The 26118-nt window shown below is 47.6% G+C and overlaps 1 protein-coding gene across 1 annotated transcript in view; it reads left to right on the top strand.

Moving 5' to 3' along the window:
* GALR3 (galanin receptor 3) overlaps positions 1-25265 on the top strand; it is a 92766-nt gene extending 67501 nt beyond the window's left edge. The window contains exon 2 of the mRNA XM_044302223.1: positions 24458-25265. Within this exon, the coding sequence (XP_044158158.1) occupies positions 24458-25265 (808 nt within the window). The remainder of the gene's footprint in view (positions 1-24457) is intronic.
* Positions 25266-26118: the final 853 nt, after the last annotated feature.

Here is a 26118-nt window from a genome sequence, read left to right as displayed (position 1 = left end):
TCTAAGATGTGCCCAGGTAAAGTTATGGTGTTACCCCATCATAGAACCAGTTATAATAGTAATATTTGGTATCCCTGAACTCCATATTTTGTAGGGAATGTGAATATGTGCTTGTTACTTGTGTACAGCGGAGACATCCCACGATATGGCACATGCCATATTTCAGAACTGACATTCACCTCAGGAATACAGCCGGCCCCAGCAGGCGGACTCTCAATTCCCCGCCTTGATTCTGAGACCCTTTATAACACATCTAGAATCTGCTAAAGGAGTTCTCCACTTTTAACAACACCTAAAGAGGGCCTCAGCCAGAGAACCTGTGGGCTGTAGGCATATTACACTGGACAAAGGCTTCTTGGACTTGACCCCTGCAACGGACTATTTCCCCAACGGACATCTTTTCTGCGGAAACTAAGTATTTTCTTTCTTTTCTCTCTTTTTGTTTATTGGACTATACTCTCCTTGATTATTGTGTTAATAATTACTGTGCATCGTGATAATTTGTATTGTATATAGATATATAATAAATGACCTCCAAGTCATTTCTCTAGCCATATGCCTGTTTTCAAACACTGCAAAAACTTACCCTAGCCTCTCCGAAGGGAAAGCTACTCGGTTGTGTTATCTAGATAGTGGGGTCCTTGCTCCCATAAATTGCAAGGTGGTGGCAGTTAAACTACCCTGTGTGTAGTTCCGATCGCAGTTCGTCGCACGCTTACTTGCGGTCAATCGGAGGTCCACTCCCTGCGCTTTCAGCCTATCGACTGTACGGACTCAAGTTAGACTGTCGGTGTGCTGGAAGTGGCTGGGGGGCCTGTTTGCGGATTGACCACTAGGGGCTCTGTGACGGTTTCGTGACGTATTGTGGCCGCGGCGGTCGCAGTTTGTCACAACGACCGTTAGCAAATATTTTACACCATTATTTTTTTTGGAAAAATCTATCATCGACACAAGTTCGGCTTGTCATTGGTAATCTACATCAGACACCACGACTTTGTTTCTTTTATATAATTTTTTTAACCGGTTTGTACAAAGTATTCTCGTTGTTTAACCAATTTTTACAGCGTCTTTTCTTAATCCAAATTTTTGTACTTCTCAACGCTTCCGTAACAACTGACAACTTTTGGTGTGTAGTAGTGGTTTTTTTTATATTTAGGCATTCACGGTCATTTTTGCGATGTTTTTAAGCACTTGCTATCGACGAAACGCCCTAGCGGATTATGCAATTTTAATTAATCAAGATAGTGTATTTATTGTAAAAAGAAAAACGGACTACATTTTTATTTAAAAAGTCATTTTATGTAAAAACATTGAGATATTACACGCAAATACATTTTCATATAGAGTCAAAGTAAAATTTACAACGATAACCAAGCCGTCTGTAACAAAGTAAAACAAATAAACATTATCAGGCGCTACGTACAAATACATTCAAAGTAAAAGTTACAATGTTAACGTTAAGACGTCTGTAACAAAGGCTGCGTTTTCTTTTTAGGTAATAAAGAGCCTAGCGTTAACGCACAGGTTGTTCTCACGATCGGCTACTGCCTAAAAGGTTCGTCGGGCAACCCCCTTTTTAAATTATCTTAAACTTCTCTCGTTCTTGTATTGCCAACCATGATTGATGGCACGTTCAGTTCGGTGATGGTTTCCATGAAGAAGTCGATGATGTTGGATCATGGTATAACTTGATGTTTTGGAAATGAATTCACCCCTAGCATTCCAGTACGGCTTGTTACCTGATCTTTGCATTTTGTTCAACAAAAGTTTAGCATTTTTCCTATACCTTTATATTAACATTGTCAAGTATCCCTTTAACACCGTCTCCGATAGAAGAGTAATTTGTCAATCGTTGTTGATCTGGTTGTGGCTGCATAATCAAAGTTAGGGTTGACATTTCTTTATCTAATTGTTAGTTGAGTATCAAGTATCTCTGTAACACATTAGTGTATCTCTTAATTTTTTCATCATCTGAAAGGTCATTTTTGTGTAGTTTTTCGCTAATTTCGACGATATACGGTTTGGTGTATATCTGGTGTTTCTACAAGAGTTTTTTTTTAAACGGTCCAACTCGTGTTTGGAAACCAGGAACATATTCTCTGCATACTCCATTATGAGCTGCCGACTTTATAAGCTATCAAGCTAGTGATTAAAGGTATTGCAAAGCCGAGCAGCGATCCTATAATGCTGCCGCGCTGGTTCACAATGCAGTTCTTGTCTCTAATGGGACAACTTTTATCGCTTAATTTCTTTATAGCCTTGTGGCATCTTTTCAGTATATTTTTTTGTCGCTCTCTAAGAGGTATCTTTCCTTTAAGGATATTGAGAGTGATCTCGCCAATAGCGTATATCAAATCATTACTGCCGCTGCGTATTATGGATTTTCGGACCGTCGGTTTGTTTTGACCAACGTTTTTAAAAGATCCCAAATATGTTAGATCCTTTCCAAACATCTTTACAGGAGCGGTGACGCTACCAAGAATGATTGTTGAGATAAGAAATATCACATTTTAGAGCTTCTTTTTGCACACATAAACCGCCAGATCTGGCGGGAACAAACTGGTTCTTAGCCGTAGTTCCTGGGACGTGTCAGATCTTAAATCTATGAGTAAATAGCCGTAAGGTGCGTGTGTAGTGTCTTCAAAAGCTTAAAAAAAAAAGTGTTTTGAACGAGATACATGATGCTCAAATTTCTGTGGTGCACGTATTTGGTGAAAGCGTTTTGTATTTCAAGATTTTCGCAAGCTTCCTCCATAAGATTATCGACAACCGGCAAATTTACCTTGTCCTGCGGGAATAGGTCATCATCTGTAACAACATGCGTAAAACGAATATGACGGAGTCTGTGTCATGATAAAGACAATGTTTTGCAATCTGTCTATGAGGTTGTATTATTCAAGTCTGGCAAGGCGGTTGTAAAGCAGGCTATAAAAATGTTTGTGTTTTTGTTGAAAGTCTAGCGCTCTTTTACATAACACCGATTGATAGGTAAATTGATAGATATGTAGATAGAAAGACAGATATATGGATAAATAGATATTCGAAGTTTATATTTTGTATACTGTATTTTTCGCCCTATAAGACGCACCTGCCCATAAGACGCACCTAGGTTTTAGAGGGTGAAAATAGGGTGGTGTCAAGAGGTGTGTCAAAATTTTAATAAAATAACAGACCAATTTTTTAACACTACTGTTAATGTAACAGTAGTAACCAGCAGCATTAACAACCACTTTATTGGGGGGGGATCACTTTATTAGCAGTGGGGTCCTTAGGGGTACCTTAGGGATGTCTTTCTGGCAGGGCACAGCTCTGCACGTAGCCAGGAGCATTTTTTTGCCACCAGCAAACGTGAAGTGGGGGACGGAAACGTTTGATAATGTAGAGCTAAACACCGATGAGTCTCCAATGGTCTTCAAGGCCCAGCTGTTCGCCCTGACTGGGGTGCAGCCAGCCAGACAGAAGGCCATGGTCAAAGGAGGAACATTAAAGGTATGAACTTCTACAAGATGCACCTGTGCAATCAGGACATATTCCGGACAAGTTTTAAGCCTCTAAATGTCCATTCACTGACAAGCAGAGTTATTGAAAATGGCATACCTAAAACACTAAGCTAAGGCGCTGGCAGTGTGATGACTGACAGGGAAGTCTGCTCCACCTCTCATCTGCCTTTTCCTGCACTCCAACTTTCCTCTTTCTCCCTCCTCCATAACAGCACTTGGGGCCGGCCGGTCCCTACCACCCAGCACTTGCTGTCCCTACCACGGACAGCCCGGAGAGCCAACCAGCCCCTGCATCACCATCTGCAGCGGTGGCCTAGGAACACCCACTGTGCATTTGGCTTCTTCTGCCAAGCACCACAAGCGCGGCCGAACGTTTGATCGCATTGCAGCACAGCAGCGTGGCAGGTACAGTGACTTCAGAGGCCACAAGCGCCGGATATGCTTTTCCCCCTATATTCACCCCATAAGAGGCACTAACTTTTTTCTCCCATTTTGGGGGGAGGGGAGTGCGTCTTAGAGAGCAAAAAATACGGTATTTAAATAGATTTATCGTTTTTATTTATATTTTTATATTTATATTTGTATATTTTTGAACGATGGTTAGCTGTATAGACAGTTAATAGATGGATAGCTGTGTAGATAGATAGATAGATATGAAGTAGCTTGATTTAACTGTTATTCTGGCTCTTTATTGTTTCAGCTGCTTGTGCAGCATGATGCCTATGCCTCGTAACACATGTATAAACAGTACTATTAGGTTTATGGAACGCTTGGGCGGGTTATGGGCGTGGAAAGGGGCTTATCAATGGTCCTAGATAAAATATAAAATAGATAGATAGATAACAAATAGATAGTTATATAAATATATTAGAACATGCCCAGACATGTCTGAGAACCTCTGTTCATAGGCTATGAAGTAGGACAAATGGGTAGACAGAATGGGCCCCGGGAAATGTGGGTGTCGCAATTAGCTATTGTTAATATTTATAAATTATACATATCTGTGTTAGGCTACTTTCACACCTGCGTTTAGGTGCGGATCCGTCTGGTATCTGCACAGACGGATCCGCACCTATAATGCAAACGCTTAGATCCGTTCAGAACGGATCCGTTGGCATTACCATGAACAAAAAAAAAAATATATATATATTTTTTTTTTTATTCATGATAATGCAAACGGATCCGTTTTGACTTTACATTGAAAGTCAATGGGGGACGGATCCGTTAGAAAATTGAGCCATATTGTGTCAACTTCAAACAGATCCGTCCCCATTGACTTACATTGTAAGTCTGGACGGATCCGTTTGCCTCCGCACGGCCAGGCGGACACCCGAACGCTGCAAGCAGCGTTCAGGTGTCCGCCTGCTGAGCGGAGCGGAGGACAAACGGTGCCAGACTGATGCATTCTGAGCGGATCCGCGTCCACTCAGAATGCATTAGGGATGGACGGATCCGTTCGGGGACGCTTGTGAGAGCCTTCGAACGGAACTCACAAGCGGAGCCCCGAACGCTAGTGTGAAAGTAGCCTTAGATGCGGTAATCAAATATTTTGCTTAAATCATGACCGCCTTCGATTTATTAAACACAATCGTATATAATTAACCACTTCAACCCCGCTAGCTGAAACCCCCTTCATGACCAGGCCAATTTTTACACTTCTACACTACACTACTTTCACAGTTTATCGCTCGGTCATGCAACTTACCACCCAAATGAATTTTACCTCCTTTTCTTCTCACTAATAGAGCTTTCATTTGGTGGTATTTTATTGCTGCTGACATTTTTACTTTTTTTGTTATTAATCAAAATGTAACGATTTTTTAGCAAAAAAATGACATTTTTCACTTTCAGCTGTAAAATTTTGCAAAAAAAACGACATCCATATATAAATTTTTCGCCAAATTTATTGTTCTACATGTCTTTGATAAAAAAAAAATGTTTGGGCAAAAAAAAATAATGGTTTGGGTAAAAGTTATAGCGTTTACACACTAAAAAATGTGAATTTCCGCTTTTTGAAACAACTCTGACTTTCTGAGCACCTGTCATGATTCCTGAGGTTCTACAATGCCCAAACAGTAGAAAAACCCCACAAATGACCCCATTTTGGAAAGTAGACACCCTAAGGTATTCGCTGATGGGCATAGTGAGTTCATAGAACTTTTTATTTTTTGTCGCAAGTTAGCGGAAAATGATGATTTTTATTTTATTTTTTTTCCTTACAAAGTCTCATATTCCACTAACTTGCGACAAAAAATTTAAAATTCTAGGAACTCGCCATGCCCCTCACGGAATACCTTGGGGTGTCTTCTTTCCAAAATGGGGTCACTTGTGGCGTAGTTATATTGCGCTGGCAATTTAGGGGCCCATATGTGTGAGAAGTACTTTGCAATCAAAATCTATAAAAAATGACCGGTGAAATCCGAAAGGTGCACTTTGGAATGTGGGTCCCTTTGCCCACCTAGGCTGCAAAAAAGTGTCACACATCTAGTATCGCCGTACTCAGGAGAAGTTGGGGAATGTGTTTTGGGGTGTCATTTTACATATTACCATGCTGGGTGAGAGAAATATCTTGGCAAAAGACAACTTTTCCAATTTTTTTATACAAAGTTGGCATTTGACCAAGATATTTTTTTCACCCAGCATGGGTATATGTAAAATGACACCCCAAAACATATTCCCCAACTTCTTCTGAGTACGGTGATACCAGATGTGTCACACTTTTTTGCAGCCAAGGTGGGCAAAGGGGCACATATTCCAAGGAGCACCTTTCGGATTTCGCAGGCCATTTTTTACACATTTTGATTGTAAAGTACTTCTCACGCATATGGGCCCCTAAATTGCCAGGACAGTATAACTACCCCACAAGTGACCCCATTTTGGAAAGAAGACACCCCAAGGTATTCCGTGAGGGGCATGGCGAGTTCCTAGAATTTTTAATTTTTTGTCACAAGTTAGTGGAAAATGATGATTTTTTATTATTTTTTTTTTTCCTTACAAAGTCTCATATTCCACTAACTTGCGACAAAAAATAAAAAATTCTAGGAACTTGCCATGCCCCTCACGGAATACCTTGGGGTGTCTTCTTTCCAAAATGGGGTAACTTGTGGCGTAGTTATACTGCCCTGGCAATTTAGGGGCCCATATGTGTGAGAAGTAGTTTGCAATCGAAATCTGTAAAAAATGTCCTGCGAAATCCGAAAGGTGCACTTTGGAATGTGTGCCCCTTTGCCCACCTAGGCTGCAAAAAAGTGTCACACATCTGGTATCGCCGTACTCAGGAGAAGTTGGGCAAAGTGTTTTGGGGTGTCATTTTACATATACCCATGCTGGGTGAGAGAAATATCTCGGCAAATGACAACTTTTCCCATTTTTTTATACAAAGTTGGCATTTGACCAAGATATTTCTCTCACCCAGCATGGGTATATGTAAAATGACACCCCAAAACACATTCCCCAACTTCTCCTGAGTACGGCGATACCAGATGTGTGACACTTTTTTGCTGCCTAGATGCGCAAAGCGGCCCAAATTCCTTTTAGGAGGGCATTTTTAGACATTTGGATCCCAGACTTCTTCTTAGGGCCCCTAAAAAGCCAGGGCAGTATAAATACCCCACATGTGACCCCACTTTGGAAAGAAGACACCCCAAGGTATTCAATGAGGGGCATGGCGAGTTCATAGAATTTTTTTTTTGTTGCATAAGTTAGCGGAAATTGATTTTTTTGTTGTTTTTTCTCACAAAGTCTCACTTTCCGCTAACTTGGGACAAAAATTTCAATCTTTCATGGAGTCTATATGCCCCTCACAGAATACCTTGGGGTGTCTTCTTTCCGAAATGGGGTCACATGTGGGGTATTTACACTGCCCTGGCATTTTAGGGCCCTAAAGCGTGAGAAGAAGTCTGGAATATAAAGGTCTAAAAAATGTTACACATTTGGATTCCGTGAGGGGTATGGTGAGTTCATGTGAGATTTTATTTTTTGGACACAAGTTAGTGGAATATGAGACTTTGTAAGAAAAAACAAACAAAAAAAATATTTCCGCTAACTTGGGCCAAAAAAATGTCTGAATGGAGCCTTACAGGGGGGTGATCAATGACAGGGGGGTGATCACCTCATATATACTCCCTGATCACCCCCTGTCATTGATCACCCCTCTGAAAGGCTCCATTCAGACGTCCATATGATTTTTACGGATCCACGGATCGGATCCGCAAAACACATACGGACGTCTGAATGGAGCCTTACAGGTGGGTGATCAATGACAGGGGGTGATCAATGTCAGGGGGTGATCAGGGAGTGTATATGAGGTGATCACCCCCTTGGCATTGATCACCCCCCTGTAAGGCTCCATTCAGACGTCCGTATGTGTTTTGCGGATCCGATCCATGTATCCGTGGATCCGTAAAAATCATACGGACGTCTGAATGGAGCCTTACAGGGGGGTGATCAATGACAGGGGGGTGATCAATGACAGGGGGGTGATCGGGAAGTCTATATGGGTGATCACCCCCTTGTCATTGATCACCCAGCTGTAAGGCTCCATTCAGACGTCCGTATGCGTTTTGCGGATCCGATCCATGTATCAGTGGATCCGTAAAAATCATAAGGACGTCTGAATGGAGCCTTACAGGGGGGTGATCAATGACAGGGGGGTGATCAATGACAGGGGGGTGATCGGGAAGTCTATATGGGTGATCACCCCCTTGTCATTGATCACCAACCTGTAAGGCTCCATTCAGAGGTCGTATGCGTTTTGCGGATCCGATCCATGTATCAGTGGATCCGTAAAAATCATACAGACGTCTGAACGGAGCCTTACAGGGGGGTGATCAATGACAGGGGGGTGATCAATGACAGGGAAGTGATCAGGAAGTCTATATGCGTGATCACCCCCTTGTCATTGATCACCCCCCTGTAAGGCTCCATTCAGACGTCCGTATGCGTTATGCGGATCCGATCCATGTATCAGTGGATCCGTAAAAATCATACGGACGTCTGAACGGAGCCTGACAGGGAGGTGATCAATGACAGGGGGGGTGATCAGGGAGTCTGTATGGGGTGATCAGTGGTTCATAAAGGGTTAATAAGTGACGGGGGGTGTAGTGTAGTGTAGTGTTTTGTGTTACTTTACTGAGCTACCTGTGTCCTCTGGTAGTCGATCCAAACAAAAGGGACCACCAGAGGACCAGGTAGCAGGTATATTAGACGCTGTTATCAAAACAGCGTCTAATATACCTGTTAGGGCCAGGGGTTAAAAAAAAAACATCTCCAGCCTGCCAGCGAGCGATCGCCGCTGGCAGGCTGGAGATCCACTCTCTTACCTTCCGTTCCTGTGAGCGCGCGCGCCTGCGTGCGCGCGTTCACAGGAAATCTCGGCTCTCGCGGGAGGACGCGTATATGCGTCCACCCAGAAGAGCAGAACCGCCGGCAGGACGCAATCCTGCGTACGGCGGTCCGGAGCTGGTTAAAAGCAAATTTCAAAGATCGCAGGTCCACTAACAAAGGGACTGCTGCCTTGCGGGACATTCGATGAAATCACGATGGGCGGGGTTGTGGTTGGAGTGGGCTGGGGTTATGGGCAGAAAATGAAGGCATTTTGGTGACATCTTCAAAGGTCTTTTAGGAAGATAGAAGGATCAATTAGCAGCTGCCAATATTTCTAATTACCCACTACTAGAGTTGAGCGGACACCTGGGTGTTCGGGTTCGAGAAGTTCGGCCGAACTTCCCGAAAATGTTCGAGTTCAATCCCGAACCCGATCCGAACTTCGTCCCGACCCGAGCCCCATTGAAGTCAATGGGGACCCGAACTTTTCGGCACTAAAAAGGCTGTAAAACAGCCCAGGAGAGGGCTAGAGGGCTGCAAAAGGCAGCAACATGTAGGTAAATCCCCTGCAAACAAATGTGGATAGGGAAATGAATTAAAATTAAAATTAAATAAATAAAAATTAACCAAAATCAATTGGAGAGAGGTCCCATAGCAGAGAATCTGGCTTCACGTCACCCACCACTGGAACAGTCCATTCTCAGATATTTAGGCCCCGGCACCCAAGCAGAGGAGAGAGGTCCCGTAACAGACAATCTGGCTTCATGTCAGCAGAGAATCAGTCTTCATATCATAGCAGAGAATCAGGCTTCACGTCAGCCACCAATGCAACAGTCTATTGTCAGATATTTAGGCCCAGCACCCAGGCAGAGGAGAGAGGTCCCGTAACAGACAATCTGGCTTCATGTCAGCAGAGAATCAGTCTTCATATCATAGCAGAGAATCAGGCTTCACGTCAGCCACCAATGCAACAGTCCATTGTCAGATATTTAGGCCCAGCACCCAGGCAGAGGAGAGAGGTCCCGTAACAGACATTCTGGCTTCATGTCAGCAGAGAATCAGTCTTCATGTCATAGCAGAGAATCAGGCTTCACGTCACCCACCACTGTAACAGTCCATTTTCATAAATTTAGGCCCAGCACCCAGGCAGAGGAGAGAGGTCCCGTAACAGACAATCTGGCTTCATGTCAGCAGAGAATCAGTCTTCATATCATAGCAGAGAATCAGGCTTCACGTCAGCCACCAATGCAACAGTCCATTGTCAGATATTTAGGCCCAGCACCCAGGCAGAGGAGAGAGGTCCCGTAACAGACAATCTGGCTTCATGTCAGCAGAGAATCAGTCTTCATATCATAGCAGAGAATCAGGCTTCACGTCAGCCACCAATGCAACAGTCCATTGTCAGATATTTAGGCCCAGCACCCAGGCAGAGGAGAGAGGTCCCATAACAGACAATCTGGCTTCATGTCAGCAGAGAATCAGTCTTCATGTCATAGCAGAGAATCAGGCTTCACGTCACCCACCACTGCAGCAGTCCATTTTCATAAATTTAGGCCCAGCACCCAGGCAGAGGAGAGAGGTCCTGTAACAGACAGACAATCTGGCTTCATGTCAGCAGAGAATCAGTCTTCATATCATAGCAGAGAATCAGGCTTCACGTCACCCACCACTGCAACAGTCCATTGTCAGATATTTAGGCCCAGCACCTAGGCAGAGGAGAGAGGTCCCGTAACAGACAATCTGGCTTCATGTCAGCAGAGAATCAGTCTTCATATCATAGCAGAAAATCAGGCTTCACGTCAGCCACCACTGCAACAGTCCATTGTCAGATATTTAGGCCCAGCACCCAGGCAGAGGAGAGAGGTCCCGTAACAGACAATCTGGCTTCATGTCAGCAGAGAATTAGTCTGCATGTCATAGCAGAAAATCAGGCTTCACGTCAGCCACCACTGCAACAGTCCATTGTCAGATATTTAGGCCCAGCACCCAGGCAGAGGAGAGAGGTCCCGTAACAGAGGATCTGGCTTATGTCAGCAGAGAATTAGTCTGCATGTCATAGCAGAAAATCAGGCTTCACGTCAGCCACCACTGCAACAGTCCATTGTCAGATATTTAGGCCCAGCACCCAGGCAGAGGAGAGAGGTCCCGTAACAGAGGATCTGGCTTCATGTCAGCAGAGAATTAGTCTGCATGTCATAGCAGAGAATCAGGCTTCACGTCACCCAACATTGGAACAGTCCATTGGCATATATTTAGGCCCCGGCACCCAGACAGAGGAGAGGTTCATTCAACTTTGGGTAGCCTCGCAATATAATGGTAAAATGAAAATAAAAATAGGATTGAATGAGGAAGTGCCCTGGAGTACAATAATATATGGTTAAGGGGAGGTAGTTAATGTCTAATCTGGACAAGGGACGGACAGGTGCTGTGGGATCCATGCCTGGTTCATTTTTATGAACGTCAGCTTGTCCACATTGGCTGTAGACAGGCGGCTGCGTTTGTCTGTAATGACGCCCCCTGCCGTGCTGAATACACGTTCAGACAAAACGCTGGCCGCCGGGCAGGCCAGCACCTCCAAGGCATAAAAGGCTAGCTCTGGCCACGTGGACAATTTAGAGACCCAGAAGTTGAATGGGGCCGAACCATCAGTCAGTACGTGGAGGGGTGTGCACACGTACTGTTCCACCATGTTAGTGAAATGTTGCCTCCTGCTAACACGTTGCGTATCAGGTGGTGGTGCAGTTAGCTGTGGCGTGTTGACAAAACTTTTCCACATCTCTGCCATGCTAACCCTGCCCTCAGAGGAGCTGGCCGTGACACAGCTGCCTTGGCGACCTCTTGCTCCTCCTCTGCCTTGGCCTTGGGCTTCCACTTGTTCCCCTGTGACATTTGGGAATGCTCTAAGTAGCGCGTCTACCAACGTGCGCTTGTACTCGCGCATCTTCCTATCACGCTCCAGTGCAGGAAGTAAGGTGGGCACATTGTCTTTGTAGCGTGGATCCAGCAGGGTGGCAACCCAGTAGTCCGCACACGTTAAAATGTGGGCAACTCTGCTGTCGTTGCGCAGGCACTGCAGCATGTAGTCGCTCATGTGTGCCAGGCTGCCCAGGGGTAAGGACAAGCTGTCCTCTGTGGGAGGCGTATCGTCATCGTCCTGCCTTTCCCCCCAGCCACGCACCAGTGATGGGCCCGAGCTGCGTTGGGTGCCACCCCGCTGTGACCATGCTTCATCCTCATCCTCCTCCACCTCCTCCTCATCCTCGTCCTCCTCGTCCTCCAGTAGTGGGCCCTGGCTGGCCACATTTGTACCTGGCCTCTGCTGTTGCAAAAAACCTCCCTCTGAGTCACTTCGAAGAGACTGGCCTGAAAGTGCTAAAAATGACCCCTCTTCCTCCTCCTCCTCCTGGGCCACCTCCTCTTCCATCATCGCCCTAAGTGTTTTCTCAAGGAGACATAGAAGTGGTATTGTAACGCTGATAACGGCGTCATCGCCACTGGCCATGTTGGTGGAGTACTCGAAACAGTGCAACAGGGCACACAGGTCTCGCATGGAGGCCCAGTCATTGGTGGTGAAGTGGTGCTGTTCCGCAGTGCGACTGACCCGTGCGTGCTGCAGCTGAAACTCCACTATGGCCTGCTGCTGCTCACACAGTCTGTCCAGCATGTGCAAGGTGCCCTGGTGGGCACGTCGCATATGAGGCGGTGAGCGGGAAGGCCGAAGTTACGCTGTAGCGCAGACAGGCGAGCAGCGGCAGGATGTGAACGCCGGAAGCGCGAACAGACGGCCCGCACTTTATGCAGCAGCTCTGACATGTCAGGGTAGTTGTGAATGAACTTCTGCACCACCAAATTCAGCACATGCACCAGGCAAGGGATGTGCGTCAAACCGGCTAGTCCCAGAGCTGCAACGATATTTCGCCCATTATCGCACACCACCAGGCCGGGCTTGAGGCTCACCGGCAGCAACCACTCGTCGGTCTGTTGTTCTATACCCCGCCACAACTTCTGTGCGGTGTGGGGCCTGTCCCCCAAACATATGAGTTTCAGAATGGCCTGCTGACATTTACCCCGGGCTGTGCTGAAGTTGGGGGTGAAGGTGTGTGGCTGACTGGATGAGCAGGTGGAAGAAGAGGAGGAGGAAGCCGAGAAGGAGGAGGTGGCAACAGGAGGCAAAGAATGTTGCCCTGCGATCCTTGGCGGCGGAAGGACGTGCGCCAAACAGCTCTCCGCCTGGGGCCCAGCTGCCACTACATTTACCCAGTGTGCAGTTAGGGAGATATAGCGTCCCTGGCCGTGCTTACTGGTCCACATATCTGTGGTTAGGTGGACCTTGCTACAGATGGCGTGGCGCAGTGCACACTTGATTTTATCGGATACTTGGTTGTGCAGGGAAGGCACGGCTCTCTTGGAGAAGTAGTGCCAGCTGGGAACAACATACTGTGGGACAGCAAGCGACATGAGCTGTTTGAAGCTGTCTGTGTCCACCAGCCTAAATGACAGCATTTCATAGGCCAGTAGTTTAGAAATGCTGGCATTCAGGGCGAGGGATTGAGGGTGGCTAGGTGGGAATTTACGCTTTCTCTCAAATGTTTGTGAGAAGGAGAGCTGAACGCTGCCGTGTGACATGGTTGAGACGCTTGGTGACGGAGGTGGTGGTGGTGTTGGTGGTACATCCCCTGTTTGCTGGGCGGCAGGTGCCAACGTTCCTCCAGAGGCGGGGGAAGAGGCCGAGGCGGCAGCAGCAGAAGAGGCCGAGGCGGCAGCAGCAGAAGAGGTAGCAGGGGGAGCCTGAGCGACTTCCTTGTTTTTAAGGTGTTTACTCCACTGCAGTTCATGCTTTGCATGCAGGTGCCTGGTCATGCAGGTTGTGCTAAGGTTCAGAACGTTAATGTCTCGCTTCAGGCTCTGATGGCACAGCGTGCAAACCACTCGGGTCTTGTCGTCAGCACATTGTTTGAAGAAGTGCCATGCCAGGGAACTCCTTGAAGCTGCCTTTGGGGTGCTCGGTCCAAGATGGCGGCGGTCAGTAGCAGGCGGAGTCTCTTGGCAGCGGGTGTTCTGCTTTTGCCCACTGCTCCCTCTTTTGCTACGCTGTTGGCTCGGTCTCACCACTGCCTCTTCCTCCGAACTGTGAAAGTCAGTGGCACGACCTTCATTCCATGTGGGGTCTAGGACCTCATCGTCCCCTGCATCGTCTTCCACCCAGTCTTGATCCCTGACCTCCTGTTCAGTCTGCACACTGCAGAAAGACGCAGCAGTTGGCACCTGTGTTTCGTCATCATCAGAGACTTGCTGAGGTGGTATCCCCATGTCCTCATCATCAGGAAACATAAGTGGTTGTGCGTCAGTGCATTCTATGTCTTCCACCGCTGGGGAAGGGCTAGGTGGATGCCCTTGGGAAACCCTGCCAGCAGAGTCTTCAAACAGCATAAGAGACTGCTGCATAACTTGAGGCTCAGACAGTTTCCCTGATATGCATGGGGGTGATTGTCAAGGAACCATGAACCAGACGTACAACAAGAGATGAGTGGAAATAAGAAGGCTTTATTGAAAATAAAGCTGTAAGGCAAAAGTCCAAACGGATGGCTAAACCGAAGCAGGGTCTTGCGAAACCAGGGATCAGGAACCAGAAGGGTAGTCAGACGATGCCAGGATCAGGAACCAGCAGGGTAGTCAGACGAAGCCAGGATCAGGAATCAGCAGGGTAGTCAGACGAAGCCAGGATCAGGAACCAGAAGCAGCAGCAGTCTTAGAAGCATGTGAGCACAGGAGGACCAAGCAAGGAACTGAAGCCACAGACCTCCTATATATATGAGCTAGGCATCCAGCTCCTCCCAGTGGGAAGGAGGAGCCGCAGGGTGGGAGGCTACAAGAAACCCAGAAACCAAGATGGCCGCCAGCACATGTCAAACGAAGGAGAACAGCAAGGAGGTAAGACCATGACAGTACCTCCCCCTCAAGGGCCCCTCCTCCGCGGAGTAAGGAACGGTTTCTGAGGGAAGCGTGCGTGGAAGGCTCGGAGCAAGGCAGGAGCATGGACATCTGCGGAGGGAACCCAGGAACGCTCCTCTGGACCATAACCACGCCAATGGACCAAAAACTGCACCCGGCCGCGGACCAGGCGTGAGTCCAGGATATTGCTCACCTCATACTCCTCACGATTGCCCACTTGGACCGGACGAGGCCGAGGAATCGAGGAAGTGAAACGATTACACACCAGTGGCTTCAACAGGGAGACATGAAACACGTTGGAGATCCGCATGCCAGGAGGAAGCGCAAGGGCATAGGCTACCGGGTTTACCCTGCGAAGCACTCGGAAGGGACCAACAAAGCGAGGCGCCAGCTTGGGAGTGGGCACTCGAAGGTTGAGGTTGCGGGTGGACAACCATACACGGTCTCCGACCTGGTAGGAAGGAGCGGGCGCTCGTCTGCGATCAGCCTGGAGTCTCTGGCGCTGCGCAGAGACCTCAAGGGACCTCTGGATCTGTACCCAAGAAGCACGTAGGACGGAAAGGTGATCCTCCACAACCGGAATATCCTGGGGAGAGAATACCTCCGGTAACACGGCAGGTTGGAACCCATAATTGGTCATGAAGGGAGACGTCCCAGAGGAAGAGTTCACCGCCGTGTTCCTGGCAAACTCAGCCCAAGGCAGGAGGTCAACCCAATTGTCTTGGTGATCGGAGACATAGCAACGAAGGAATTGCTCCAAGGCCTGATTGGATCGTTCTGCGGCCCCATTGGACTGAGGGTGGTAGGCCGAGGAGAAAGAGAGATGAATCCCCAACTGGGAGCAAAAGGCGCGCCAGAACCTGGACACAAACTGACTCCCCCGATCCGACACAATCTCCTTGGGCAAACCGTGCAACCGGAAGACCTCCCTGGCAAAAATCGAGGCCAACTCTTGTGCAGAGGGTAACTTCTTGAGAGGAACACAGTGGCACATTTTGGAAAACCGATCCACTATCATGAGAATGACCGTATGGCCTCGGGATGCAGGGAGGTCCACAATGAAATCCATCCCCAGGTGTGACCATGGACGCTCCCCGGTGGCTATGGGTTGCAAAAGGCCCAACGGAAGGTGCCGAGGGGACTTACTCTGGGCACAAACGGAGCATGCCGCTACATATGCGGCGATGTCGGAACGTAGAGAAGGCCACCAGAACAGACGTGAAACAGCCCAGGACAGCTGATTCTTTCCAGGATGCCCCGCGGCCTTGGAGTTATGGTAGGTTCGCAACAACCGAGTGCGCAACTCCTCAGGCACAAAACACCTGCCGTTGGGTCTCCCAGAGGGAGCACCAGATTGAGCCGCCAAAATCTGCTCACCCAGGGGAGAGGTCAGGCTGGTGCGAATGGCGGCCAGGATCTGATTCGGAGGTATGACCGAAGTCGGAATCGACTCCTCCCCGGACAGCTCGGAGTACTGCCGTGATAAGGCATCCGCTCTGATGTTCTTGGAACCGGGTAGGTAGGAGACCACGTAATTAAAACGTGACAAGAACAGAGCCCATCTGGCCTGACGTGGTGTCAATCTCTTGGCCTCAGAGAGGTAGGTCAGATTCTTGTGGTCCGTCAGGATGAGAACCGGAACCACCGAGCCCTCGAGCAAGTGCCTCCATTCTTTAAGGGCCTGCACGATGGCCAATAACTCCCTGTCACCAATCTGGTAGTTGCACTCCGCGGAAGACAGTTTCCGGGAGTAAAACCCACAAGGAAGCAGAGGACCCTCTGGTGTTCTACGCTGAGACAGGAGGGCGCCTACTCCCGTCTCAGACGCGTCCACCTCGAGGACAAACGGCAACCCAGGGTTGGGATGCGACAGAATCGGAGCCGACACAAAGGCGGACTTTAGAGCCTCAAAAGCTCGGATGGCCTCGGGCGGCCAGACCTGGGGATTACTGCCCTTCCTGGTCAGATCCGTGAGAGGCTTGGCTAGCATGGAAAAGTCCCTGATGAACTTCCGATAATAATTGGCGAAGCCCAAAAAGCGCTGCAGGGCACGAAGACCACTGGGCTGGGGCCACTGTAAGACAGCCGAAACCTTCTCAGGATCCATGGAGAACCCCTCAGCGGAAATGATGTAACCTAAGAAGGTTACCTGGGATCGGTGAAATTCGCATTTCTCAAGCTTACCGAACAGCTTGTTCTCTCGTAACCGTTGCAACACTCGTCTGACATCCAGAATGTGGGCCTCCATGGATTCAGAATATACCAAGATGTCATCCAAATAGACCACCACACACTGCTGCAACAGGTCACGGAAAACATCGTTGATGAATTCCTGGAAGACTGCGGGCGCATTGCACAACCCAAAGGGCATAACCAAGGATTCATAATGACCGGTCCTGGTGTTAAACGCGGTCTTCCACTCATCGCCCGCCTTGATCCTTACCAGGTTATATGCCGCCCTCAGGTCGAGTTTGGTAAAGACCGTGGCCCCTTTGAGGCGATCGAACAGCTCGGAAATCAAGGGTATCGGGTAAGCGTTCTTGATCGTGATGCGATTGAGACCCCTGTAATCGATGCAAGGCCTCAACTCACCGCCCTTCTTTTTCACAAAGAAAAATCCAGCCCCTGCCGGGGACGAGGATTTGCGAATGTGTCCGCGTGAAAGCGCCTCCCTCACGTACTCCTCCATGGCCTCATTCTCCGCTACCGACAGTGGATAGACTTTGCCACGAGGCGGAACGGCACCAGATTGTAACTCTATGGCACAATCGTATGGGCGGTGCGGAGGTAGGGCAACCGCACGCACCTTATCGAATACATCCCGGTACTCCTCGTATTCAGGAGGCAACAGAGAGTCCGAGGAAGTACACAGCAACTTGACAGGCCCATGGATGCAACTAGCCCCACACTGCGGTGACCACGAGAGGATCTCGGCCGATTTCCAATCGAAAGTCGGATTATGCTTCTGGAGCCAGGGGTACCCCAAGACCACCGAGTAGTGTGGAGACGAAATAACCTGGAGACAGACCGACTCTCTGTGAACGGCACCAATGGCCATCCCCACTGGAAGGGTCTCATGAGTCACGTGTGGCGGCAGAAGGGGTCTGCCGTCTATCGCCTCAAGAGCCAGTGGGGAACCTCGAGGCTGCAGAGGAATGGAATTGGCGGCAGCGAACACACTATCAATGAACAAACCACCAGCACCAGAGTCCACCAACGCCTGGGTCGTCACCGAGCCCCCGACCCAGGAGAGGACAACAGTAATCAGTGGTTTGTCAACACGGGAAACCGGGGACGAGGAGACTCCACCCAAGATCTGCCCCCGACAGGATCTCAGGTGCGAGCGTTTCCCGGACGGTTCGGGCATGCCAACCGAAAATGCCCACCGAGACCACAGTACATGCATCGGCCCTCGCGTCTCCGGAGTACCCTCTCCCCCTCGGACAGGCGAGCAAACCCCAGCTGCATGGGTTCACCCCCAGACAAGTCATCCCCAGGAGGCGTGGGAGGAGAGGGAGGCACGGGTGGGACAGCAAACGTAGGCGCCAATCTGTTAGAAGGCCTCCGCAGGCTCTCCTTAAAGGAAGGTCTCTCCCTGAGTCTGGTGTCAATCAAAATCAGGAAAGAAATAAGAGACTCGAGCTCCACTGGTAGGTCCTTAGCTGCAACCTCATCCTTCAAGGCATCCGAGAGACCATGAGAGAAAGCAGCGACCAGAGCCTCATTATTCCAGCCCACCTCTGCTGCCAGGGTACGAAACTCAATGGCGTATTCAGCTACGGATCGTGAACCCTGTCTGATGGACATAAGGAGCTTCGCAGCAGAGGCAGCACGAGCCGGCACATCGAATACCTTCCGAAGAGAAGCAACAAAACCAGAAAACTCGGCAACCACCGGATTGTTGTTCTCCCATAAAGGGCTGGCCCAGGCCAAGGCCTTGTCCGAGAGCAGCGAGATCAAGAAGCCCACCTTTGATCTCTCAGTAGGAAAGGCATGTGGCAGCAACTCGAAGTAAATGCCCACCTGGTTAAGGAAACCTCGGCACTGAGTTGGCTCTCCCCCAAGGCGCTGTGGAAGGGGGGCAGAACCGGTCATACCCCGAAACACCGCAGGCGCAGCAACAGGTGTCGGGGTAGACTCTGGCGCAACAACCGGAGCGGCAGTAGGAGCGGGCCCAGGAGCGACAACCGACCCATCGGCAACGGAAGCTAAATGAGCCGTGCGTTCAAGCAGGGTTTGCAACGCCACAGCGAACCGACCCAACAGGTGACCCTGCTGATCAAGTCTGGCAACCAGCGTAGGTAGCGAGGATGGCCCTGTACCGTCAGAATTCATGGCTTGGTCCTAATGTCAAGGAACCATGAACCAGACGTACAACAAGAGATGAGTGGAAATAAGAAGGCTTTATTGAAAATAAAGCTGTATATGGCAAAAGTCCAAACGGATGGCTAAACCGAAGCAGGGTCTTGCGAAACCAGGGATCAGGAACCAGAAGGGTAGTCAGACGAAGCCAGGATCAGGAACCAGCAGGGTAGTCAGACGAAGCCAGGATCAGGAATCAGCAGGGTAGTCAGACGAAGCCAGGATCAGGAACCAGAAGCAGCAGCAGTCTTAGAAGCATGTGAGCACAGGAGGACCAAGCAAGGAACTGAAGCCACAGACCTCCTATATATATGAGCTAGGCATCCAGCTCCTCCCAGTGGGAAGGAGGAGCCGCAGGGTGGGAGGCTACAAGAAACCCAGAAACCAAGATGGCCGCCAGCACATGTCAAACGAAGGAGAACAGCAAGGAGGTAAGACCATGACAGTGATGTGAAAGACTGATGGGGTTGGTTTTCAGGCGCCATCTGTGCGCTTTCTGCAAAAGACTGGGTGGGAGATAATGTGAACGTGCTGGATCCACTGTCGGCCACCCAATTGACTAATGCCTGTACCTGCTCAGGCCTTACCATCCTTAGAACGGCATTGGGCCCCACCATATATCTCTGTAAATTCTGGCGGCTACTGGGACCTGAGGTAGTTGGTACACTAGGACGTGTGGATGTGGCAGTACGGCCACGTCCTCTCCCAGCACCAGAGGGTCCACTAACACCACCACGACCATGTCCATGTCCGCGTCCCTTACTAGATATTTTCCTCATTGTTATCGTTCACCACAACAACAAAAATATTATTTGGCCCAATGTATTGTATTCAAATTCAGCTGAATATAAATTTGAGGCCTAGTATTTAGGCGCTGGGTGACAGGTATAGATTTACTGACAGAATTAGACTTGGAAATGCACAGTAGCGTGTGTGTGAAGTTATTCTGAATGACCCTATGTGCACCTTGAATATTATATACCATTTTAGGGATAGGTTTCAAATAGCTCTGATATAGCAGAAACCACTAAATTATGAAATTGCTAAATTGGGAATTGAATTTCAACCCAGAACAAAAAATGTGCTTTGACGGACACTAAATAACTTGCCCAGCCAGAACAGTACAGCGGTAACGACAGATTTAGCGGGATATAAATTTGAGGCCTAGTATTTAGGCGCTGGGTGACCGGTATGGATTTACTGACAGAATTAGACTTGGAAATGCACAGTAGCGTGTGTGTGAAGTTATTCTGAATGACCCTATGTGCACCTTGAATATTATATACCCTTTTAGGGATAGATTTCAAATAGCTCTAATACAGCAGAAACCACTAAATTAGGAAATTGCTAAATTGGGAATTGTTTTTCAACCCAGAACAAAAAATGTGCTTTGACGGATACTAAATAACTTGCCCAGCCAGAACAGTACAGCAGTAATGACAGATTTAGCGGGATATAAATTTGAGGCCTAGTATTTAGGCGCTGGGTGACCGGTATGGATTTACTGACAGAATTAGACTTGGAAATGCACAGTAGCGTGTGTGTGAAGTTATTCTGAATGACCCTATGTGCACCTTGAATATTATATACCCTTTTAGGGATAGATTTTCAAATAGCTCTGATACAGCAGAAACCACTAAATTAGGAAATTGCTAAATTGGGAATTGTATTTCAACCCAGAACAAAAAATGTGCTTTGACGGACACTAAATAACTTGCCCAGCCAGAACAGTACAGCGGTAACGACAGATTTAGCGGGATATAAATTTGAGGCCTAGTATTTGGGCTCTTGGTGACAGGTATAGATTTACTGACGGAATTAGACTTGGAAATGCACAGTAGCGTGTGTGTAAAGTTATTCTGAATGACCCTATGTGCACCTTGAATATTATATACCCTTTTAGGGATAGATTTCAAATAGCTCTGATACAGCAGAAACCACTAAATTAGGAAATTGCTAAATTGGGAATTGTATTTCAACCCAGAACAAAAAATGTGCTTTGACGGACACTAAATAACTTGCCCAGCCAGAACAGTACAGCAGTAACGACAGATTTAGCGGGATATAAATTTGAGGCCTAGTATTTAGGCGCTGGGTGACAGGTATAGATTTACTGACAGAATTAGACTTGGAAATGCACAGTAGCGTGTGTGTGAAGTTATTCTGAATGACCCTATGTGCACCTTGAATATTATATACCCTTTTAGGGATAGATTTCAAATAGCTCTGATACAGCAGAAACCACTAAATTAGGAAATTGCTAAATTGGGAATTGTATTTCAACCCAGAACAAAAACTGTGCTTTGACGGACACTAAATAACTTGCCCAGCCACAACAGTACAGCAGTAACGACAGATTTAGCTGGATATAAACTTGAGGCCTAGTATTTAGGCGCTGGGTGACAGGTATACGTTTACTGACAGAATTAGACTGGGATATGGCCAAAAAATAACCACACTATTGATGGTTAAATGCACTTGGTGTGACAGCTTGACCAACCACACTACTGAGGGTTAAATGCACTTGGTGACAGGCGCAGCTTGCCCCTGATGTAGTATATGGCCAAAAAATAAACAGACTATTGCTGGTTAAATGCACTTGGTGTGACAGCTTCACCCTGATGTAGGCTTTAGCCAAAAAACAACCACACCATTGAGGGTTAAATGCACTTGGTGACAGGCGCAGCTTGCCCCTGATGTAGTATATGGCCAAAAAATAAACAGACTATTGCTGGCTAAATGCACTTGGTGTGACAGCTTCACCCTGATGTAGGCTTTAGCCAAAAAACAATGTCAAGTACCGGCAGGACAGGTAGTGGATCCTCTGGACCAGAGAGGCGATGGCGCGGGTTGTACTAAAGGACCGGTTCTAAGCAGTTACTGGTCTTCACCAGAGCCCGCCGCAAGGTGGGATGGATTTGCTGCGGCAGTAACTACCAGGTCGTGTCCCCTAGTAACAACTCGACCTCTCTGGTAGCTGATAAGGCATGGTACACAGGGAGAAGGCAAGAGCGTAGTCGGACGTAGCAGAGGTCAGGGCAGGCGGCAAGGTTCTAAGGCGAGTAGACGGTAGCAACGGGTTCGGCAACAGGCAAGGCAAACTAACACAGTGGAACGCTTTCTCTGAGGCACAAGGCACAAAGATCCGGCAGGAAGCTGTGGGAGGAGAAGGTATAAATGGGCAGTGCACAGGTGCAGCCTAATTAAGTCAGCACTGCCTCTCACAAACCTTAACCCTTAATAACCCCTTTGGACCAGGCACCAATCACTGGTGCACTGGCCCTTTGAATCTAAGAGTCCCGGCGCGCGCGCGCCCTAGAGAGCGAGGACGCACACGCCGAGACACTGGACTGCTGCCTGGGGGCATACGCTGTGAGCGCTCCGAGGCCAGCAGGGGACCCGGAGTGCTCAGCGTAACAAACAACCACACCATTGAGGGTTAAATGCACTTGGTCGCAGCTTGTGCTGGCGCACCACAAGACACAAAATGGCCGCCGATCACCCCAGAAAAAAGTGACTGACAAACGGTATGGGCAGCCTAAAAACAGTGAGCAATTGAGTATCAGCAGCTCAATGATCCACAGCTGCAGATCGATCACCGGATGGAGTCTTTTGGAGGAGTTAATCAGCCTAATCTCACCCTACTGTCGCAGCTGCAACCTCTCCCTACGCTAATCAGAGCAGAGTGACGGGCGGCGCTATGTGACTCCAGCTTAAATAGAGGCTGGGTCACATGGTGCTCTGGCCAATCACAGCCATGCCAATAGTAGGCATGGCTGTGACGGCCTCTTGGGGCAAGTAGTATGACGCTTGTTGATTGGCTGCTTTGCAGCCTTTCAAAAAGCGCCAAGAAAGCGACGAACACCGAACCCGAACCCGGACTTTTACGAAAATGTCTGGGTTCGGGTCCGTGTCACGGACACCCCAAAATTCGGTACGAACCCGAACTATACAGTTCGGGTTCGCTCATCCCTACCCACTACCAATATTTATAATAGCTTAGTAAGAGATTAATATAAGCTTAATACAAGCTTAATATAATTTTATTTTTAAACATATTAAACTTAATTGAATTACTGACGATTTATCGGATCTAAAAGAATAAAAAGGGATTTGAATGGGGCGGTATTTTAGGCGTGGTTTGGGGCGGGATTGTGGGCAGAATTATGGATAGAGTGGAAGGGGTTAGGGTTGGAAAAGGGCATGGCCACCTGTCACTTTGAGTTTGACGAGTTATCCCTAAGCTATACTACTGGCACATAACAAGTAATCACAAGGGGGAATTGTATCACAACTGGGAATATGCCCCACTCCACTATGGCTACCTTCAGAAGCAATTAAAGGGACACTGACAGGCAAATTCAGCATATTGTGTTATATAGCTGACATTACAGGTCTTATACAGTCTATTAAAAGCATGTAAGTATCCCCCCTGTCCACCTTCTAAATACCGAAATATAAAGTTTTATAACTTGCCTGTCTCCTCACCAATCTGCCCAAGGGGCGGCGTTTCATCTGAAAATGCGCCCAGCCAGCCGCTCCCAACTGCCGTTCTGTAGCCCCTGCCCAGCTCATCAATATTCACTTCGCTGCGTATGGTTGATAGAATCCTCTTGGCAGCATCCCTTTTATTCCTCTGCGCCTGCGCCTGCGCCCCGCCGTGGTTAGATCGCGCCTGCTGTACACACCCTGCCTGCGTTCCCAGAGGCAGCTGCAGCCTCTGCCTCATGCGCATGCCCCAGGCACTGTTCAAAGCAGCGCTTCAGAGCGCTGCTCACTCACATCTCCAAAGGGGTTAATGATACTGCGGAGAGTTGTAGCCCCGCCCAGCGAAGTGAATATTGATGAGCTGGGTGGGGCTACAGAACGGCAGTTGGTAGCAGCTGGCTGGGCGCATTTTCAGATGAAACGCCGCCCCTTGGGCAGATTGGTGAGGAGACAGGCAAGTTATAAAACTTTATATTTCGGTATTTAGAAGGTGGACAGGGGGGATACTTACATGCTTTTAATAGACTGTATAAGACCTGTAATGTCAGATATATAACACAATACGCTGAATTTGCCTGTCAGTGTCCCTGAGAATCTATTGAAATTATGTTGTGAGAAATTAGTGTCCTTCATGAAATTCATGGAAAGTTTATGGTGGAGACATCTGTATGTAGTGCTATTCGACTTGGGTTATGGCTCATTAAACCATTGACTTGTAGTACTAGATGTTGCCACTTACTTTCATTGCTGTTTTGATGTTAATGTTAGTAATATATATGCTTCACATTTATAATCTTTCTGACTTTTGCCTAATTTCTCTCTAACTACAGATATCTGGCCATCCGCTATCCACTTAAATCACGAGACCTCCGCACAGCAAGAAATGCCCTGGCAGCCATTGCGGTTATATGGGCCCTTTCTATCTTGTTTGCAGGGCCCTACCTGAGCTACTACCACATCATCCTCTATAATCAAGTGCCCATCTGTATTCCCAACTGGGAAGATCGTAAGAGGAAGATCATGGATGTATCAACCTTTGTCTTTGGATATCTTCTACCAGTACTTATTCTTGGATTGTCCTATGCTAGAACCATCTGCTTTCTGTGGACTTCAGTGGATCCTGTGAAGACTGTATCTGAATCTCGAAAAGCAAAACACAAAGTGACCAAAATGATAGTGATAGTAGCTGTGCTCTTTTGCATCTGTTGGCTGCCTCATCACTTGGTGATCCTATGCTTCTGGTTTGGACACTTTCCCTTCAACAGGGCTACGTATGCCTTCCGCCTTGTGTCCCATTGCATGTCCTATGCAAACTCATGCCTCAATCCTATTGTTTATGCTCTTATATCCAAGCACTTTCGCAAAAGGTTCAAGCAAGTTTTCACGTGTATGCTCACTCAGAAGCGGGCACGCAATAAAGTCCATGCAGTGCAGGTTGCAAACACAGTAGCTGGTTTTTATGCTGGACATACAGAGGTTACCCAAGTTCAGGAGGAAACTGCTCGTGGTGGAAGAGCAGCAAGAGAAGAAGGTATTGAGATTGGCAGCCCAGAAGAATCTTCTAGCCGCAGAATGGTTGGAGGAAGTTGGGGGACAAGATTACCCAAGACCGCTGGATTTACAACACAGGCGACATAAAAAGATTTTGCCCAAGAATTGTACCCAATGGAAATATCAAAAGCAGCATCAACGAGCACCTCTATGGCAGAAGATGAGCATACTTCTTAACTAGTAGGCTCTCAAGGTGGTGTTGCTACGTGTAAATTCATAATGTACCTCAGGCAACATGAATTCAATACAATGTTATTTGAGCAAAAGAATGACCATGCCTGCACGTAAAAGGCACTGCTCAACAAATTACCTAAGTACCAGATGGAAACTTCTAGTTGAATGGAACAGAGTAACCTCCCTTAAGCTTTATATTGTACTATTTGCACTTACACTTACGGGGTGAAGGTATAATTGCTATATTAGTCCTGCACTGTATAATGCTGCTAATGTCCACAAGTACAATTTCTACTTTTACATTAACTGAAATGGACTATATGTTCTCATGGTGGAAGCAGATGTCTTTGTAAAAGACGCTCACAAAGAGCTGTGCTATCTTAATGCTCCACTGAAGTAAAGAAGATAATATGCTAAATGTGCTCTTCCATTGAGTTTTGACATTTAACAAGCAGAAGAGGAATATATTACCGTGCCATGAACAATCGATCCATACAACTGTAGACATGGCTACTATTGACAATTTTGTCAATAACTTGGGTGCTTCTATTCCAATTAGTTGTACTCCTTCATAGTCTGACCCATGAGGTCAAATGCCTGACTCCCCAAAATAGAATTAGATAATATAGGCAAGATATATTTTTAACACACTGATACAATTTTATAGTCCTGTTTATGTAAAATATGCTAAACACACACAGAAATCAAATGTATTTTCTGAAATAAAATGTAATGATTTAATAGATCCAAAAAAGAATTGTTACCA

Source organism: Bufo gargarizans, chromosome 7 (assembly GCF_014858855.1).
Source record: "Bufo gargarizans isolate SCDJY-AF-19 chromosome 7, ASM1485885v1, whole genome shotgun sequence".
Taxonomy (NCBI): domain Eukaryota; kingdom Metazoa; phylum Chordata; class Amphibia; order Anura; family Bufonidae; genus Bufo; species Bufo gargarizans.
Note: the sequence above shows the minus strand (reverse complement) of the source record. Positions and strands in the feature narration are given on the sequence as shown.